This window comes from Filicampus tigris, chromosome 9 (genome assembly GCF_054856515.1).
Source record: "Filicampus tigris isolate MCC_2025a chromosome 9, RoL_Ftig_1.0, whole genome shotgun sequence".
Classification (NCBI taxonomy): Eukaryota; Metazoa; Chordata; class Actinopteri; order Syngnathiformes; family Syngnathidae; genus Filicampus; species Filicampus tigris.
Window position 1 is genome coordinate 6,623,143 of NC_141225.1, and position 16,019 is coordinate 6,639,161.

General features: G+C 41.8%; 2 protein-coding genes across 3 annotated transcripts; one reads left to right on the forward strand and one right to left on the reverse strand.

Moving 5' to 3' along the window:
* Nucleotides 1–3,225: 3,225 nt before the first annotated feature.
* On the reverse strand, nt 3,226–8,739 carry ilrun (inflammation and lipid regulator with UBA-like and NBR1-like domains). Of its 2 annotated transcripts, none has more exons than XM_086041556.1 (5): nt 8,392–8,739; nt 6,837–6,991; nt 5,991–6,188; nt 5,363–5,622; nt 3,226–4,393 (listed from the first exon to the last, which is right to left on the reverse strand). In XM_086041556.1, the coding sequence occupies exons 1-5, from the start codon at nt 8,547–8,549 to the stop codon at nt 4,358–4,360; spliced, it is 807 nt and encodes a 268-aa protein (XP_085897682.1). In that variant the 5' UTR covers nt 8,550–8,739; the 3' UTR covers nt 3,226–4,357. The 2 variants fall into 2 exon arrangements, with proteins under 2 accessions (XP_085897682.1, XP_085897683.1); XM_086041557.1 differs by lacking the exon at nt 8,392–8,739 and adding an exon at nt 7,453–7,891.
* Nucleotides 8,740–8,805: 66 nt separating this feature from the next.
* Nucleotides 8,806–11,467, forward strand: snrpc (small nuclear ribonucleoprotein polypeptide C). Its single transcript, XM_086041558.1, has 6 exons — nt 8,806–9,211; nt 9,897–9,939; nt 10,019–10,127; nt 10,217–10,276; nt 10,845–10,949; nt 11,023–11,467. The coding sequence occupies exons 1-6, from the start codon at nt 9,204–9,206 to the stop codon at nt 11,139–11,141; spliced, it is 444 nt and encodes a 147-aa protein (XP_085897684.1). The 5' UTR covers nt 8,806–9,203; the 3' UTR covers nt 11,142–11,467.
* The last annotated feature ends 4,552 nt before the right edge of the window (nt 11,468–16,019 follow it).

Below are 16,019 nucleotides of genomic sequence, written 5' to 3' on the forward strand. Positions count from 1 at the left end.
TGTTTTTCACTAAAGATACACTCACTGGCCAGAACTTGGCACACCTGTACAATTAAATGACATTAAAAGTGCTGTATTCACACAACTATTTCCCAAAAACCTTTGAGTGACACTGACATTAAGGTGCTAATCATTTATTGATTATAGTTGGATTACATAGTGTACATCTCAGGGCTGTACAAAATTCGTAATTGAATTGAGGAAAACCCCTAAATGCCAATTCAATTATTGAATTTGAATTGAGGTGGCAAACAGGGAGCAGAATTGCAATTGAAATTCGAATTGCAGGAAATTCATGATGCAAAATTGAAAGTATATTTAACAATGAAGCGTTACAGTGTATAAGCCTATTGCTATGTACAATATGAATGCCATACAAATATTATTGTAATGACTTTATGTAAAGTGAAGTAATTGTTTGTTTTTGTTTATTAACATTAAAAACCTACTCAGATAAAACAGATCATTAAAATTGTCAAAACTTTTGAAATTGTTTGATATGATGATAGAACGGCACTTCATTTTCCAGGACACTTATTCTAAGTCTTTAAAATGGGTGCCCTCATTTTGGACAATTTGTTTGGCGCACACTAGTGAAAGATCTCATTCTCACTCATATGTGATGAGAGTAATTCAAAATTCAATTCAACATTCTGTGGGAGTCAATTGAAATACAATTTCATGCATTGAGTTTAATTGAAATCTGAAATTTGGGATTTTGCTGTGTCAGCTGTGTCTAATATCTGGGCCAAGTTCAAACAACATGGGAAGATTGATGGCACGCATACTGGTAGGACAAGGAAGGCATCAAAGCATCAAGACAGAAAAATGAGTCTTGAAAACACAAATTGCACAGCAAAACAAATGGGAGGAAAATGGAGTCAATGTCTGTGACCGAACTGTAAGAACGGAAATGGAATTTACTGTACATACAGAAAAGCCAAACGAAAGCAAACATGGGATGCTGGTGGACCAACATAGGATGTGGAACAGTCTGGGATACTCGTAAAACTGATTTACCAGTACAGTTGTTCACGTGGTTCTGGATGGATCTGCGTGTGCGATTTTCCATGTGTTTAGTCAGAGGCCATTGAACAATAAGCGTAATGGTCCCCTTAAAATTAAGTTATGGCATGAGTACCCTAGCAGTTAGGGTAGTTGAGCTATTAACTAGATTTTTTTTTTTTAATGTTAATTCCAGCATCATTTTTTTAATCAATAATAACTTATGACAATGTTTCAAATTGAGTAGGTTAATAGTTACGGATGGTAATAAATAACAGTCAATTTAGCCTTCACCTAAAGGCCTTTACACACCAATCCAACGTCGGCCGTTGTGGCCCACTGTCACGTCATCCTAGAAGTCAGCACGTCGGACCGGAAAATGACGGAAGAACACACTGCGAAAGCCGGCGGAGACGCCACCTACTCCGGACCTTCTGTGCATGCTTGAGAAGTTAGTAGTGAATAATGGTGATTTTTGTTTTTTTTGCACTCCTCTGTCCAGCCAACCATTATGTCCATAGAGGAGATGTGAAAATGAGCAAAGTTGATTTAGTTCTTGGGGAATTTCTTACATTTTCACCATTTGTCCGCATTCGTCACTTCCTTTCCTTGTCCAGTGCAGTGATTCGCTAGCGAACAGCCAATCACAGTGATAATTTGTCCTGACAGCCCGACCCGATTGTACATGTTGAATCGGCCGAACCCGCCCCCCGGACGCCCCGATACCGGGTCCGACTTTACGACGTTCCGTGCTACACCAAACAGACGGTTTGGTGCTCATAAGGCCTCCCATAAGGCCTCTCTACACCAAACAGACGGTTTGGTGTAGAGAGGCCTTATGAGCACGATTGATTGTGGAGGGTTTGGATGTGTTAAGTTAATGTATAGATGGGGTTGAGGGAGGCAGTCTCGGAGAATGAGGGAAGGGATCAACTATTTGCAGAAATGTGCATTCCGTCCCAGGGATGGAATGGTCTTTCCATCAGGGACCCATTTTGTGGATGGAGGATGAGAGTTTTTTTAAAATTTATTTATTTTTTTACAAAAGGACAGACTGAGCAAGGACGGAAGTGGGTTTTCGTCCGCCCCTGCAATAGTATTGCATTACACAATCTGAAATATTCCCGTGATGTCCCCTGGCGGGCTCCGTAGTCTGGTGACCGACGGTGGGGAGAGCCCTCGCCAAGACCGGAGTTGCCTCCGGGCTTGCGGCCGTCGCACGCTGTCAAAAAGGCGGAGCTCAGTAGCTCAATAACACGCCACAGGGAGACAAGGGTTGCACTACAGGCTCGCTTTATTTTGATACACTTTCTCCTCTTGCTTTTTATACTTTCTTCTTAATTCCCTCGCTCGTGCCTCTCCTCGTACATCACACCACCACAACCGCACTTCTGCTCTCTACTGCCCTCTTCCTCACGCATGCGCACACCACTCCCCCACGTCACACAAGCTTGGCACAATACAGTACTCGTAACACTATCTTGGTTGACACTTAAAGAGTTGAAACAATTCAATCCACTCGCGATACTCCCGGTCGATAAGTGGATGTGAATAGGAAATTAGTTAACTAATAAGTTTTAAATAATGTTTATGAATGATGAAACCTCTGCCGATACCATCTCTCCCACGGCGTCATGCACGTCGTATAGGTTATATTTTACTTACTTATCTTATTTTATATATCTGTTGAAACCCGCAAGACTAGCACGCCTTTCACCAGCAACTAGCATAAACCAACAAGAACATCATTGCTTAAGTCGATGGGAGAATCTGCGCAGGTGTGCATGCGTCTTTTCTGACTCATGCACACAGGACAACATGGCCCTCAATGCACAAGTTTATGTCGACATTTCGGATACTTTTCCCATCATTTGAAAGGACGTTTGGGGATAGTGAAATCATTTTTCAAGATGATAGTGAACCTAGCCCAGGTGTGGGCAATTCCAGTCCTCAAGGGCCGGTGTCCTGCCTGTTTTACGTCTCTCCCAGTTGCAACACAACTGATTCGAATAATCATATAATCAGCAAGGTCTGCAGAAGATGGATAACGATCCTGATCATTTGAATTAGGTGCGTGCAGCAGGGTGACAAAGCACACAGGATACCGGCCCTGGAGCACCGGAATTGCTCATCCGTCTTAAAAGGCTTATAATATAAAATGAAGTAAAAAATGACATTGAGACATTTGGAAAACCCGACAAACATCATGACTATAGCATGGCAACTTTTCCCATTTTATTCTCCATTCCAAAATACACTTTCAAAGCCTCAGACTGACAGAATGATGATAAAACTCGCTTTCGTGAGGACCATTTGGTGTCTGTTAAAACTCCTTAAAGCTGTGAACAACACAAACTTTTTTGGGGGCTGGGTGGGAGGTTGGACGTCGGAAGATGATGATGCATCACGTTCCACAACAAGCCCCCCCAAAATAAAAAATAATAGTAATAGTATAAAACAAAAATCACCATTAGCCATTGGAAATCATGTTTGTGCAAACAGCAGTAACAGAACATCAGTGCTTAATCTCACTCAAAGCAGAATAAGCGTCACCTTTTCCTTGTATTCATTGGAACACACGCACGCATTTGAGATTTGAGTTTGATTTTTAGCACCACCTGCTGACGAAGAGTACAAATAAATAACGTAGATGATTCTTGGGCTGGTTTGGAGCATTCTTCAAATGGTACACAAGCACGCTCACACCCTTTTTTTTGTCAGTTGAACGCAGCGCGCACACAAGCACGCATGCATGCACAAATGCACACAGCAAAAACACACAGACGTGGAAAAATACAACCACTCACCAGGCAAAATAGATTTTTTTTTTTACACCCCCCCATGGCTTTTTCAAACATTTCTCAAGACTTCTGAATACTTTCGAAAGCCCACCCTAAAAACAAACACATACACTCACACATTGTCCGATGACGTCACAACGTGACGACACCCCCCCCCCCCCCTCCCCAGTGAGGCCATATACAGTTTTGTCTTTGGGAGAATTTGTCCACGAGGGATTTTAAAATGCAATCGACGCCCGGAAAGATGACGTAAGGTAAGCCTTGAAGAAATCTGATACGTGAGCATGAGAGGACTCCAGTGGACGTGCGGACTTTTTAAGGCTGACATCTTGTCAGGATGTCCGAGCGATGGCCAGAGTGTGCGGTGAGCAGATGACCCGGATGCTTGAAATAAAAAAAGAAAATCAATCTGAAACAAGCGCTGACGCGTGCGGGCGGGACGTTCGGCCACCGCCGCCGTCCGCGGGCGGAGGGGGCATTTGTGGAGAGTTGTTAGAAAACAACAGTTCCTCCGCGCTCCCCTTTGAGGACTCTCAGAGGTGAGGGCCACTCTAGCTCTGTCCAAACGGATACGGTCCGTGAACACCCTGAAAAAACAAACAAACAAACAAACAAACAAACAGATAAACAGGACTAAAACGTACATTTTTGGACATTACGAGGCCAGTGCAATACAAACGCAATAAATAGACAAAGAAGACGGCCATAACAGATGCAGCAGAGGTGTTATGGCAGTAAGATTCTTCTTTGCAGATGATAACCAATATATGTAATGCCTGTAAATGTAATATTTTGTAGAAAGAGGTATATTTTTGAGTAAAAAAGGCTGAGAAGTTTTTTTGAAAAGTTGTATTATCGAGACCAATGTTATTTTTTTCGTGTAGTTTGTTTCACAGAAAAGTTATTTTTCAAGACCAATGTGATACATCGTTGATAAATTTGCATAATTGTATTCATTTTTTATAGAAAAAACTTTTTTTTAATTGAAATGTTATATTTTGACAAAGTCATATTTTAGACAAAAAAAGTTGGTTCATTTATCGAAGAAAAATACATTTCAGAATTTTTTTTATTTTGACAAAAAAATATATTATTATATTAGTAGAGTCATTTGTTTTTAATGCAACTTTTTGACTAAAAATGTTTAGCTTTTTCAAGTAAATCATATTTTCAAGGGCAAATGTTCGATTTTCAGAAAAAAAGTTATTTATGAGAAAGAGCAGTATTGTTAAAGGACGTTATTTTTTCAAATATCCGTCCATTATCCAAACTGCTTATATTGTACACGTATCTCTTTAACAAAAAAAGTTTAGCCTTTAAAACATTTTTTTTTTTAAATCATATTATATTTTCAAGAGCAAATGTTCGATTTTCAGAAAAAAAGTTATTTTGGAGAAAGAGCAATGTATATCCGTCCATTATCCAAAGCGCTTATATTTGAGAAAAAGTATTATTATTGAGAAAATAGTTGTATACTGTATAAATAATATAATTTAAAAATAAATAGCGTAGTAAAACAAACGCATAAGACTTCAAAGACAAAGATCAAAGCGTACCTGTCCGCGCGTGACCGGCGTCAGGTCGGCCTGCAGGCCGTTGGACGTCCTGTTGGTGAAATTATGAGTCGCCGTGTTCTCGCCACAGCCTTCGTCGCCGTTGGCGTCTCGCTTGTTCTTCTGCGGCGAGGCGAAGGGGTTGAAGTCGTCCTGCACGTCACGCTGAGGCTGCGTGTTGAACTCAGTCTCGAAGGATGACAGTTGTTGCGTGACGCCCAGGAGGCCACCCACTTCCACGCTCAGGATCACCCAGATCACGTCTGAATACAAATGAGGGGGGAGGCGTCACGCGTGTGGTTCACTTGTCATAACACACATCACTCATTATGCCATTTACATGACTTTAGTATTAGTGACGTTATTACTTAGCACGTATTGTAAGTAGCTGCTAATGTTGCATTCAAGATGGCTGGGAAATCTGAAAAATTCCAACTTGAGTTACTAAGGACTCCATCAAATCCTTTAACTGAAACCCTAATCAAGGCTTGAAAGCCTGATTACAGACCATAAAGATAACCAAAAGCCTAACTCAGGGTTTCAACTCTAATTTGAAATCCTCACCCTAATTTAAAACTCCAATTCTAGTTCGAAAATCTTTATTTGGAAATGCCTCCCAATTGCACCGTACCTCCGTAGAACAAGCCGGTGGCGGTGCACATCCTCCACTGGCCCTGGTACATGCCGGGCGAGGCGGGACTCCTCATCTGCACGCTGAGGTCGGCCACTTCCCGAGGCTCCAGAGACTTCACCACCACTGTGTTGACGTGACCGAACTGGTCGCCGCCGATGTACTTGAGGCACACGCCCGGCGGCCATGACTCTGCGCCTACAGTCAGTGAGTGGACACATTTCTGTTTTAACATCATGTGAGTGATGCAAGCAAGTGAGTGACTGCTTTACTGACTTCACCTTGAAAAAAAATGACAACAAATTGTTATGTTTAGGGTTACTGGTTAATCCAGTGGAACATGTGGGCAAGGTGGATGAATTGTAAATAACCACTAAACCTTTTTTGAAACCGAACCCCTTACCCTGGCTTAAAACCCTACTTTAAAACCCCCAACACTGTCTTGAACTTGAAATCCTATCTTATTTCCAATGTCAGTTGAAATTTACTGTCAAACTAAACAGTAAACAAAGATACATTCATTGTTTAAGCAAACCACATTTGTCATGTCTTACAAGTCTGCTAGCTAAATGCTGAGACACAGTGCAAAACACTGTAGCTGGGCTAATGAAACTACCATCAATGTCACTGGTATAATCCTTAACACAAAAGATAATTGAACACAAACAAATGCAGACAGATGATATAATATTGACAAGCATGTATTCTTCAACCACTGCGAAAATGATTAATATCACTGCAGCTTACTGAACGGCTCTGACCCTCTTCTTCATATATCCCGATAAAAAAAAGAAAGAAAAACAAACAGAAAAAAATTAAAATTAGCATGAGGACAGCTTGTCATACCAGAGTTCTGTATCCTCCAGGTCTTTGTGAAGGGCGTGTCCGGAGGGACCGACTCGCCTTCTCCGATCGTCACGTCTTCCACAAACGACATGGATGGCGTGTTGATACTGGGACTCTCAAAATCATAATAAGCGCCGATGGCAGCCTGGAGGTTCCTGGTAGAAAAACATGTCAAAGATTACCATGGTGTTATTGCCAGTAGTGATTTGATGCTTCACAATTTAATTTGAAAGATAGTACACCTTTGAAACCCTCATTTCAAACCCGAAACCTGACTCGTAAAAGTACTTCAAAATCGTAACCCAAGCTTGAAATTCTAATTGAAATTGAAATCCTAACCCTGGTTGGAAGCTCAAACCTAGCGTTTGAAACCACATTTTAAAACCCTAACCCTGGCTTAACACCCTACTTTCAAACAATAACTATGGCTTGGAAAGCTACTTTAAAAAACTAACCCTATCTTGAAATACTGCATTTTAATTCTTAACACTGGAATAAACAACAATTTAAAACCCAAACACAAGCTTGAAACCCCAATCTTGGTTTGAAACCTTAAACAGTACACTTCCAGATGAAAAGTTACTGCATGCTTTAAACCCACATTTGAAAGCCTTACCTTTGCTTGAGGCCCGACAGTCTTGAAACGCTAACCATGTCTTTGAACCCTAACTTCAAAACATAACCTTTGTTTAAAACCCTAAGGGATTTTTTATTCTAAACCACACTAGAACATTTTTTTAAACTCTAATCAGGAGGTGAAATGCTAAATGTAAAAAAAACAAAAAACTAAACCTAGCTTGAAAGCAAGCCCCAACCTTATCTTTAAATCCTAACAATGAATTGAAACCCTAACACTTACTTGTCATGCTTACACTGTCTTGCCATTTAACACAAGCTGACATTACACCCAACCCTAGTTTGAAGCCCTAATTCCAAACCCTAACCTAGACATGAAACCCTAAATTCAAGACGCAACCCAGGCCCTGCTTTGAAAACACAACCCTGGCAAACGCTGTCATGTTTTTCTAATTGCTTCCTCACCAGCCACATTGCGTTCAAGGTAAAGTGTTATAGTAGTTGTATCTTCACATTACTGACGCTAAACTGGTGGTCTATGTTTAATTTATTTTGTTTTAGAGCGACTTTTTGGTTTCCGACAACGCATCACGACTTATGACGTCACCACATGTAGTTGGGTTGCTGACGTAACGTCAAACGAGTGGTAGCCTGAGCGCGGGCTAGCTCAAGCGGACAGCAGACACACGGGGATTTAATTAACCCCCTCGGCGGGAAATCCACGTGTGTTTACCTTTGGAACTTTACGCTTAACGGGCTCAATGTGCCTCTTGAGCGGCGAGTGCGAGCCGTGAAATGAACCGAAAGTAACTTAGTGTGGCTCGCCTCCATTTTCTTCGTACGTCAACCTGAGCTAATAGCTCATTTATGCGGCTAACTCGCTGTCCCGTGACACAACACAACACAACACAACACAACACAGTACAGTACAGTAGAGTACCCGCGGGGCCCTCCTCCTCCGCCTCATCCCCGCGCTCACCAGTTGGTCATGTCCAGGAAGAAGGCGCAGCCAGCGGGATTGAGCTGGAAGCCCAGCAGCCTCTGGAACTCCGTGATGAGGACGTCCTTGTCCGTGGTGCCCATGCAGCTGAACTTCTGCATGAGCTCCGCGTCTACGTCCATGTCCGTGCCCTCCATGAGGGTGGGCGGGGGTTTGCCTCTCTCAGTCTGGTCCGAGGCCTCGTCTAGCCATAACAAGCTGTTTCACCGCCACAACAAGCGTCAATGCGCATGGCACGGCAAGGGGGACGAAGTTTGACGTTGCAACAGCCCAGAGCGTCAACCGCGCCAATCATGTCGGGGTGATGACGTCATCTGTTGCTATTTGCAGCGCTCCTCCGATTGGCTCATCACTTGAGTTCACAAATTGTTTTTTTTTTTTTTGCCACGGAACGCACGTGAAAATAGATTCATGCGGTATTGGCTAATATTGAAGCGTATAACTAATCTTCCATCCCCATATGTCATTTGTTTGATGTGTGTGAAGGAGTTAATAAGTTAGTGTTTGGGCCTTTTCCAACAGTCACGGCTAATTTCCATAATTTTGGACCTTTGTACAGAGCTGTATCTATACGGATCTACATTTGTACTATGGCACTATCATGTATTTATTTTTTAAATAAAAGGTCATATTTCTCTAAATGCAAGCAGTAGGTCGGAATCTTTGTGTTAAACATCACGTTCTTGCCACCGCTTTCTAGCCGGAACTCGTTGTGGACAAGACGCATTTCTGGTCGGAACTTTTATTGAGAACGCCGGAGTGGCGCTTTTGGACACGGTCTCCCGACAAACATGCCGAAGTAAGTCGTTATAATCTTTGTTGGGGTTCTCCTAAACGTTTGAACAATGAAACTGACGTTAATATCCGCTCCTAGTGCAGGTTAAGATTAGAACACAACAAAATGAACCGACCGGTTTTCTTTTGAAGCAACGCGAGCTTTCCCCCGGGTCCGTCTATTTTCTGGAGGGAACGCGTTGCGAATGCAATTCTTTTAAGGGAAATTTGGTGATTATAATATCCAACAGTTATTCATTCCCCTTCAATACATGATCAGTAGCATTATATTACAAGCTTATTTAAAAGCTGGTGGGGATAGTTGTAGTTTCTGTAGCGCTGTAGTTAGACGGGACCGCTCGCTGCTTAACTTCCTTTGTAAGTGCATACGATTTAGGGAGAAGATCGAACCTGAAATCATTTTTATTTGAACTAACGTGTAGCCTGTTACAGTGGCACAATATTTGGGGCGCTTTTTAGCCAAGGCGTGAAAGCTAAAATGGGGAAATAGACAAAATGCTCTTCACTTTGTTTAATTTATTTTTCAATGCAAAACTTCTAGCGAAAATGTGCAAAAAAAGAAACCAGGATTTCATCAATACAAATAGTGTAAAATGTACGTTTAGTATACCGGCCAATGTGTGTACACTAATGTGCTGGTTAAAGTGATTGAAAAGTGACTGATGTTTCCTTGTAATGTCATTCCACAGGTTTTACTGTGACTATTGCGACACCTACTTGACACACGATTCGGTAAGCACAGCACCGCTATTTCCCTAACAAATAAAGACTTGAGTCTGTTAAATCCATCTTCTCTGCTCTGATTCGTCAGCCATCAGTGAGGAAGACCCACTGCAGTGGGAGAAAACACAAAGAAAATGTAAAGGACTACTACCAGAAATGGATGGAGGAGCAGGCCCAGAGCCTCATCGATAAAACCAGTAAGCAAATTTGGGTTCAAAGAAAGACATTTGTAACAATTGCGCAATGAGGTGCTGTATATAACGCCCCCTTTTTTCCCCCGCAACAGCGGCTGCTTTTCAACAAGGAAAAATCCCCCCCACGCCATTCGCTGGTGCCCCCCCTCCTGGTAAGTTAGCATGGACTGAAACTTGTAACATGTCACACTAGATTTTGATTTGAATCATTTAGATTTGACTTTGATTCAAACCAAGTAAATGCTTGGGCCTTTTTCTTTAAAATAAAGTATGAAAAAGTATAGACTTTGGTAGACGGCATTGGTAGCCAATTGAGCAACGCAATGTAACAAACTGGTTGTTGGTGTTGACACAACATGGAGGACTCTCACGTTCCCACCACCACTGTGGCAATGAAGATGTGCCACAAATAAGTACAGCATGGAGACATTTAATTTCCCCCATTACCACCATTAAGTTGTTTGGTTATTTGTTGTACGATTTTAACAACCGGTAAAAACAAACGAAACACAAAACACATCTGTACACGAGCTGCTATGGCCACTTGGCGCCCAGGCACTCAATGCCATACGTCGACGCATGTGCCACTCACCAGGCTAGGCCTTTTAAAGCCACACACATTCAAAGTCAAAGGTACTACAGTGTAGAATGTAAGGATGGCAACCTCCCCTTGCACAACACAAGAAGCAAGTCTAATTCAAATATCTGGGTCTGACATAGGTGGTCCTCCACGTCCAGGCATGCTGCCCACACCGCCCATGGCTGGTCCTCCCATGATGCCCATGATGGGACCTCCGCCTCATGGAATGATGCCTGGTGGACCCGGTACGACCTTTGCAGTAAACAGTGGTTTCAATTTGAAGGTGTAATTCACACTTACCGATGTGTCCACGAGCAGGAATGCGGCCGCCGATGGGAGCGCCCATGCAGATGATGCCGGGACCTCCCCACATGATGCGTCACCCTCGACCCATGATGATGCCGGTCAGGCCGGGCATGATGAGACCGGACAGATAAGACTGGCGTCACTGATATTTGCTGCTGTTATTAAGCGTTGCCACAAGGATGTGCTGCAGAGTGACGACACCACACCCTCTGTTTTGATTCAGTTTCAACCTTCCACATATTGTCTGTCATGTATTTATTCTTACTTAATACCAGACACTCAACTTTGATAGAAAATGTCTTTCTTGTGCTTGTGGTCTCCTCACTCTACAGACACACCTGCTCGAACTTTGATCATCAATTTTTATTTTGAACATTTTTATTACAAAAATTTTGCTTTTTTTTTTTCTCTTCTGTATTTCACTGCTTTGAGAAATAAAGCAGTCATTTAAAACCCCTGTCTTGCCCTTCTCCTTTTCATCTTCTCTGACCTGAGGTTTCATTGCAACTCCCATATTCTCATTCTAATGCAATAAAATACAAAATCTCAGATTAAAAATATATAAACATTCTGTACTTTTGCAAAGATGATGCTTCCTTAAGCGTTACAATTTGTTGTAGTTTGCATTGGTGTACAGTACTATTATCAATACAGGGGTGTCAAACTCAGTTCTTGTCACGGGCCGTACAGGAGTTTTGGTCTGCGATTGAAATCCTATTGTTTGTCTCATATCACATATGCTCAATATATTGATGGATAGTTTTGAAAAGTGTGAATGGAATGAAAATAGTTTTTTCAGTTTAATAAAATGGGTGTGGGAACAAACCTACTTGAACTATCTCAATATTATTAAAACATAACATTTCCACTTTTGGTACAGATTTGATTAAAAAAACATGAAGACACAACATACAGACTTGTGGCTGGCCGCTTTTGGCTTAGGATTTTGCCCTAATGGAATATTACAGAGCTCTCATTATGCCTCACTGTAAGCTAAAACAAATACTGTTTAATAAAAAATGTTCCGACTCAAAATTGAGAATTATAAGCATTGTAAAGGCAGCATTTATGACACATGTACGCGGGATATAATCCTATTCTTAATCCTACCAAATGCATTCTGGGAAAACCTTAAGACCTCCCAGCATTCGATCAGAATGTAAACACTTGTCACGTTAGTATGCAGATGCACCAAAATTATATTCAAAAGTAATTCCTTCAAATACTGTACCATATAAGCGATTTTAATGAGAAAAAGTACCGACAGGTGGCGCCAGAGTCATAATGGCCTGACTCAATTACTTGTGAGTGAACCATTATCTAAACCCTCAGTAGTGAAGTCATAATTATAGTACCGGCAAATATTTGTATGAGAAAGACTTTTATGGCCATAAATATAAAACAATCCAATGAAAGAGCGAGAGTACGGCGCTAACTGAGTGTGCCTTGTTGCCTTCATGTACCGAGGACCCCCTGCACGCTGTACTTTTGGAGACGGACAGCACATGGACTCTGTCACGTGATTGTCACTGCGCACCACCCACACGTTCTCACATTCCATGCACATTTTATGCAAAGTGTCTGTCACGTGACAGGAGAAAAACTTGTCTTTATGAATATTTAGTATGGTGCTTTTCTTACTATGAAGGGGTGGCAGACTGTTCGCGGAAGGAAGAAGTGTGTTGATAACCATAGAACCCAGAAATGGCAATTAGAAAAGGGGCCTTACTTATACTACACTACTAGGTTACAGTATCACACCTTTCATTACGTGTCACTCAAGCGCCTTCTCAGGGCAGAGTAAAGAAACAAGATAGATAGATAGATAGATAGACAGATAGATAGATAGATAGATAGATAGATAGATAGATAGATAGATAGATAGATAGATAGATAGATAGATAGATAGATAGATAGATAGATAGATAGATAGATAGATAGATAGATAGAAAGCCATAAGACACTAAGGAATAAGTGAATGCTCATTAAAGAGGTATTGTACAGTATAAAGTGTAATGTGGCGTTCCCCAAGGTTGACTTTTAAGGTGTTTTGGTTTTTTTTGCAGTGGAATGAGATTGTGGGCGAACTGTTGATAAATACTGTACATTAATTGTTATGAGAAAGGCTAAGCAATAAAAAATAGTCTCCTCTAAAACCACAACAAATTATATGTATTATGGTAATCATTTTCCAATTGTTGCATAATTTTTGTCTGGTACTTTAGGCAAAGTCAGCACTCTGCGTTTGGGTGCAGATGCTGACAAATGAATATTTTAACACGCTTATTTATAAAACATGTTCATGCAGCAGCAGCAGGTAGGAATGGAGAATCACAGCCAGTGTCCGCATGGTGTCCCGTGCTGGTGGGCAGCCCGCCAGGGGTCCAAAAGGGTGGTTTGTGGTGGGTGGGACGCAGGCTGCATTTAGTGAGGCAAAAGATACATAAAGTAGAGCTCAGTCACCTTTAAGTCTTCATGTAAGATGTAAGTACACTTGGCAGACTATTAATACCAAGTAATAATTTTTCACTTCCAACCTACAAGATAAAGTCATTTTTTTCTTTAAAAAAAAAAAAAAAGTGTTACAATTATACAATAATGAAAATAGCGCCCAATGTGTTATTTTTAATTTTGTCATAACATTTTGGACTCTGTGGCTCCATTTAAAAATATGCGGCCAAAAGTAAAAAGTTAGAGAGTACTCGTGCAGCTACACAGGAATGCCACAAAGTTGAACGCAGGTGGAAAAGAGACAGGCTGCAGGTCTCTCATCAAATCCTAAAGGACTGCTGGCATTGTTACCAAAGAAAGATGAAGGAGTCCAAGAGGGAACACTTTTCTCATTCAGGCAAATCGCCATGATCCACATACTCTATTTAAAACAATTGATTCTGAACTTAAGCCCCGTCAGACGATTTGCATGGACTCGTCCCCTGAAATGTGCGATAGATTTTTGCAGTTTTTCATTGACAAGGTTGCTACAGCCAATGCTCTCGTTTTGAATGCCACATTTGACTTCTCTGTCCACGTTCCTTGTTCTGCAGTGTTGGATTCCTTTAAGGCGGTTTCCTTGCCATTTTGGGAGGATGTGGTTTGCCATATTAAGCCATATGGCTGCCCTTATGACTCCGTTCCTCCTCACTTTTTTAAGGAGGTTCTCCCGAGTATTGGTGAATCGGTGCACTCAAAGTGTTGCACTCACAGTTAAAATCTTCCTTGAATGAACATAATGTCATGGAGATTTTCCAGTCAGGTTTCAAGATGATGCATAGCACAGAGTCAGCCCTGTTACGTGTTTTAAATGATATCCTCCTGGCAAATGACACTGGAGACTATGTATGTCTTCTTTTGTTGGATTTGACTGCAGCATTCGATATGGTGGACCACGGTATTCTTTTGACTCATTTGCAGCACCAAGTGGGCATTAGTGGAAGAGCTCTAGAGTGGTTTGGATCCTATTTGTCTGACAGGACTTTTTCGGTTATCTTAGGTTCCTCTGCATCCCGCTTTGCCGCTCTATCGCATGGTGTTCCACAGGGTTCTATTTTGGGGCCCTTGCTGTTCTCGTTGTATTTGCTGCCCCTGGGTACCGTCCTTCGAATACACTGTATTTCCTTCCACTGCTATGCGGATTGTCAAATCTATGTCCTGCTGAGCAAAAAAGACACTTTCTCCTTAAGACCACTTTTGTCCTGTCTAGAGGACATCAAAGCCTAAATGTCACTAAATTTCTTAAATTTCTACAAGAAGAAAACTGAAGTTATGGTGTTCGCTCACAGTGGCTCTTCTACATCCCACCCTGTTGACCTAGGCCCCCTGGCTTCGTATCTAAATCCAACAGTCTCGAACTTGGGTTCTAAAATGGACAGTGATCTTAAATTGGACCGGCAAATCAGCACTGTTGTTAGGTCCAGCTTCTTTCATCTTAGACAGCTGGTAGACTGTCAAGGTAAAGCCCCTCCTTTCTCATCAGCACTTAGAAACCGTAATCCATGCCTTTGTTACATCTCAGATATATTACTGTAGTGCACTTTATTTTGGAGTGGGCCAGTCCTCTCTCAAGCGCCTCCAGTTGGCGCAAAACGCTGCTGCTCGCCTCCTATCTGGAGCTCGGAAGACAGAGCACATAACACCAATTTTGGCCTCCTGTCACTGGCTCCCAGTGCATTTTGGGGTTTATTTTAAGATGCTTCTATTTGTTTACAAGTCTTTAAATGGCCTCACCCCGGCATACCTCCTCCATTCCTATGCACCTTCCCAGTGCCTCAGGTCTGCGAACCAGGTACTGCTTGCCAGGTACTGCTTGCCAAAGACTAAGCGCTGCCTCAGAGGGGATCAAGCCTTTTCTGTTGCTGGTCATTCCCTTCGGAATGACCTTCCATTGAATGTTAGGCAAGCTCCCTCTCTGTCCATTTTTAAAAGCCGTTTGAAGACACATTGCTATTCTTTGGCTTTTGATCCGACATGAGACTGACAGTTTTCTGCTGTTTTCCGGTGTCTATTGTATATAGTTTTTTTGTGCTTTTTAATTTATTGCTTTCACCTTTTTATATTATTGCTATCTTGTAGTTGAAATGCAAAGTGGTTTGTTACAGCTGTAGCTATTATGATATGCGCTATATAAATAAAGTTATATTCTTTTTTAAAGTACTGTAATCAGAGCTGGACATTCTGCAGATGTGACGGACCGGTCCGTCTATGGCACAATCCTAGTGCATGAATGCACTTTTAAACCCTTGTTGTTGAAAGTTAGCGTCAAGACTCCTGCTCTTGTTTGTAGTCGGAAACGCTAACGGAAGCCCATTTAAAATGATAGTCGGACCGGCCTGTAGGCAATTTGGTCCGGCCGGACAAAATGGCGGATAAACGGACGGCGGAAGGATACAACGGCTATAGGCAGAAAGTGATAAACAGACTGCAAATTTTTAGTAAAACTGTGCTGCAACACAGACGTTCACGTGTCAGACGTGTTCGTCGTCATTTAAAGGGCTCTGCTGTAAATTGACAAT

Coding starts and splice junctions, on each gene's coding strand:
- ilrun (XM_086041556.1), bottom strand. CDS start 8,549: ATGGAGGGCACGGACATGGACGTAGACGCGGAGCTCATGCAGAAGTTC. Junction 6,992..8,391: donor TTCCTGGACATGACCAACTG/GTGAGCGCGGGG, acceptor TTTTTCTACCAG/GAACCTCCAGGCTGCCATCG. Junction 4,394..5,362: donor CGCCGGTCACGCGCGGACAG/GTACGCTTTGAT, acceptor TTGTTTTTTCAG/GGTGTTCACGGACCGTATCC.
- snrpc (XM_086041558.1), top strand. Junction 9,940..10,018: donor CCTACTTGACACACGATTCG/GTAAGCACAGCA, acceptor CTGATTCGTCAG/CCATCAGTGAGGAAGACCCA. Junction 10,277..10,844: donor CGCTGGTGCCCCCCCTCCTG/GTAAGTTAGCAT, acceptor GGTCTGACATAG/GTGGTCCTCCACGTCCAGGC.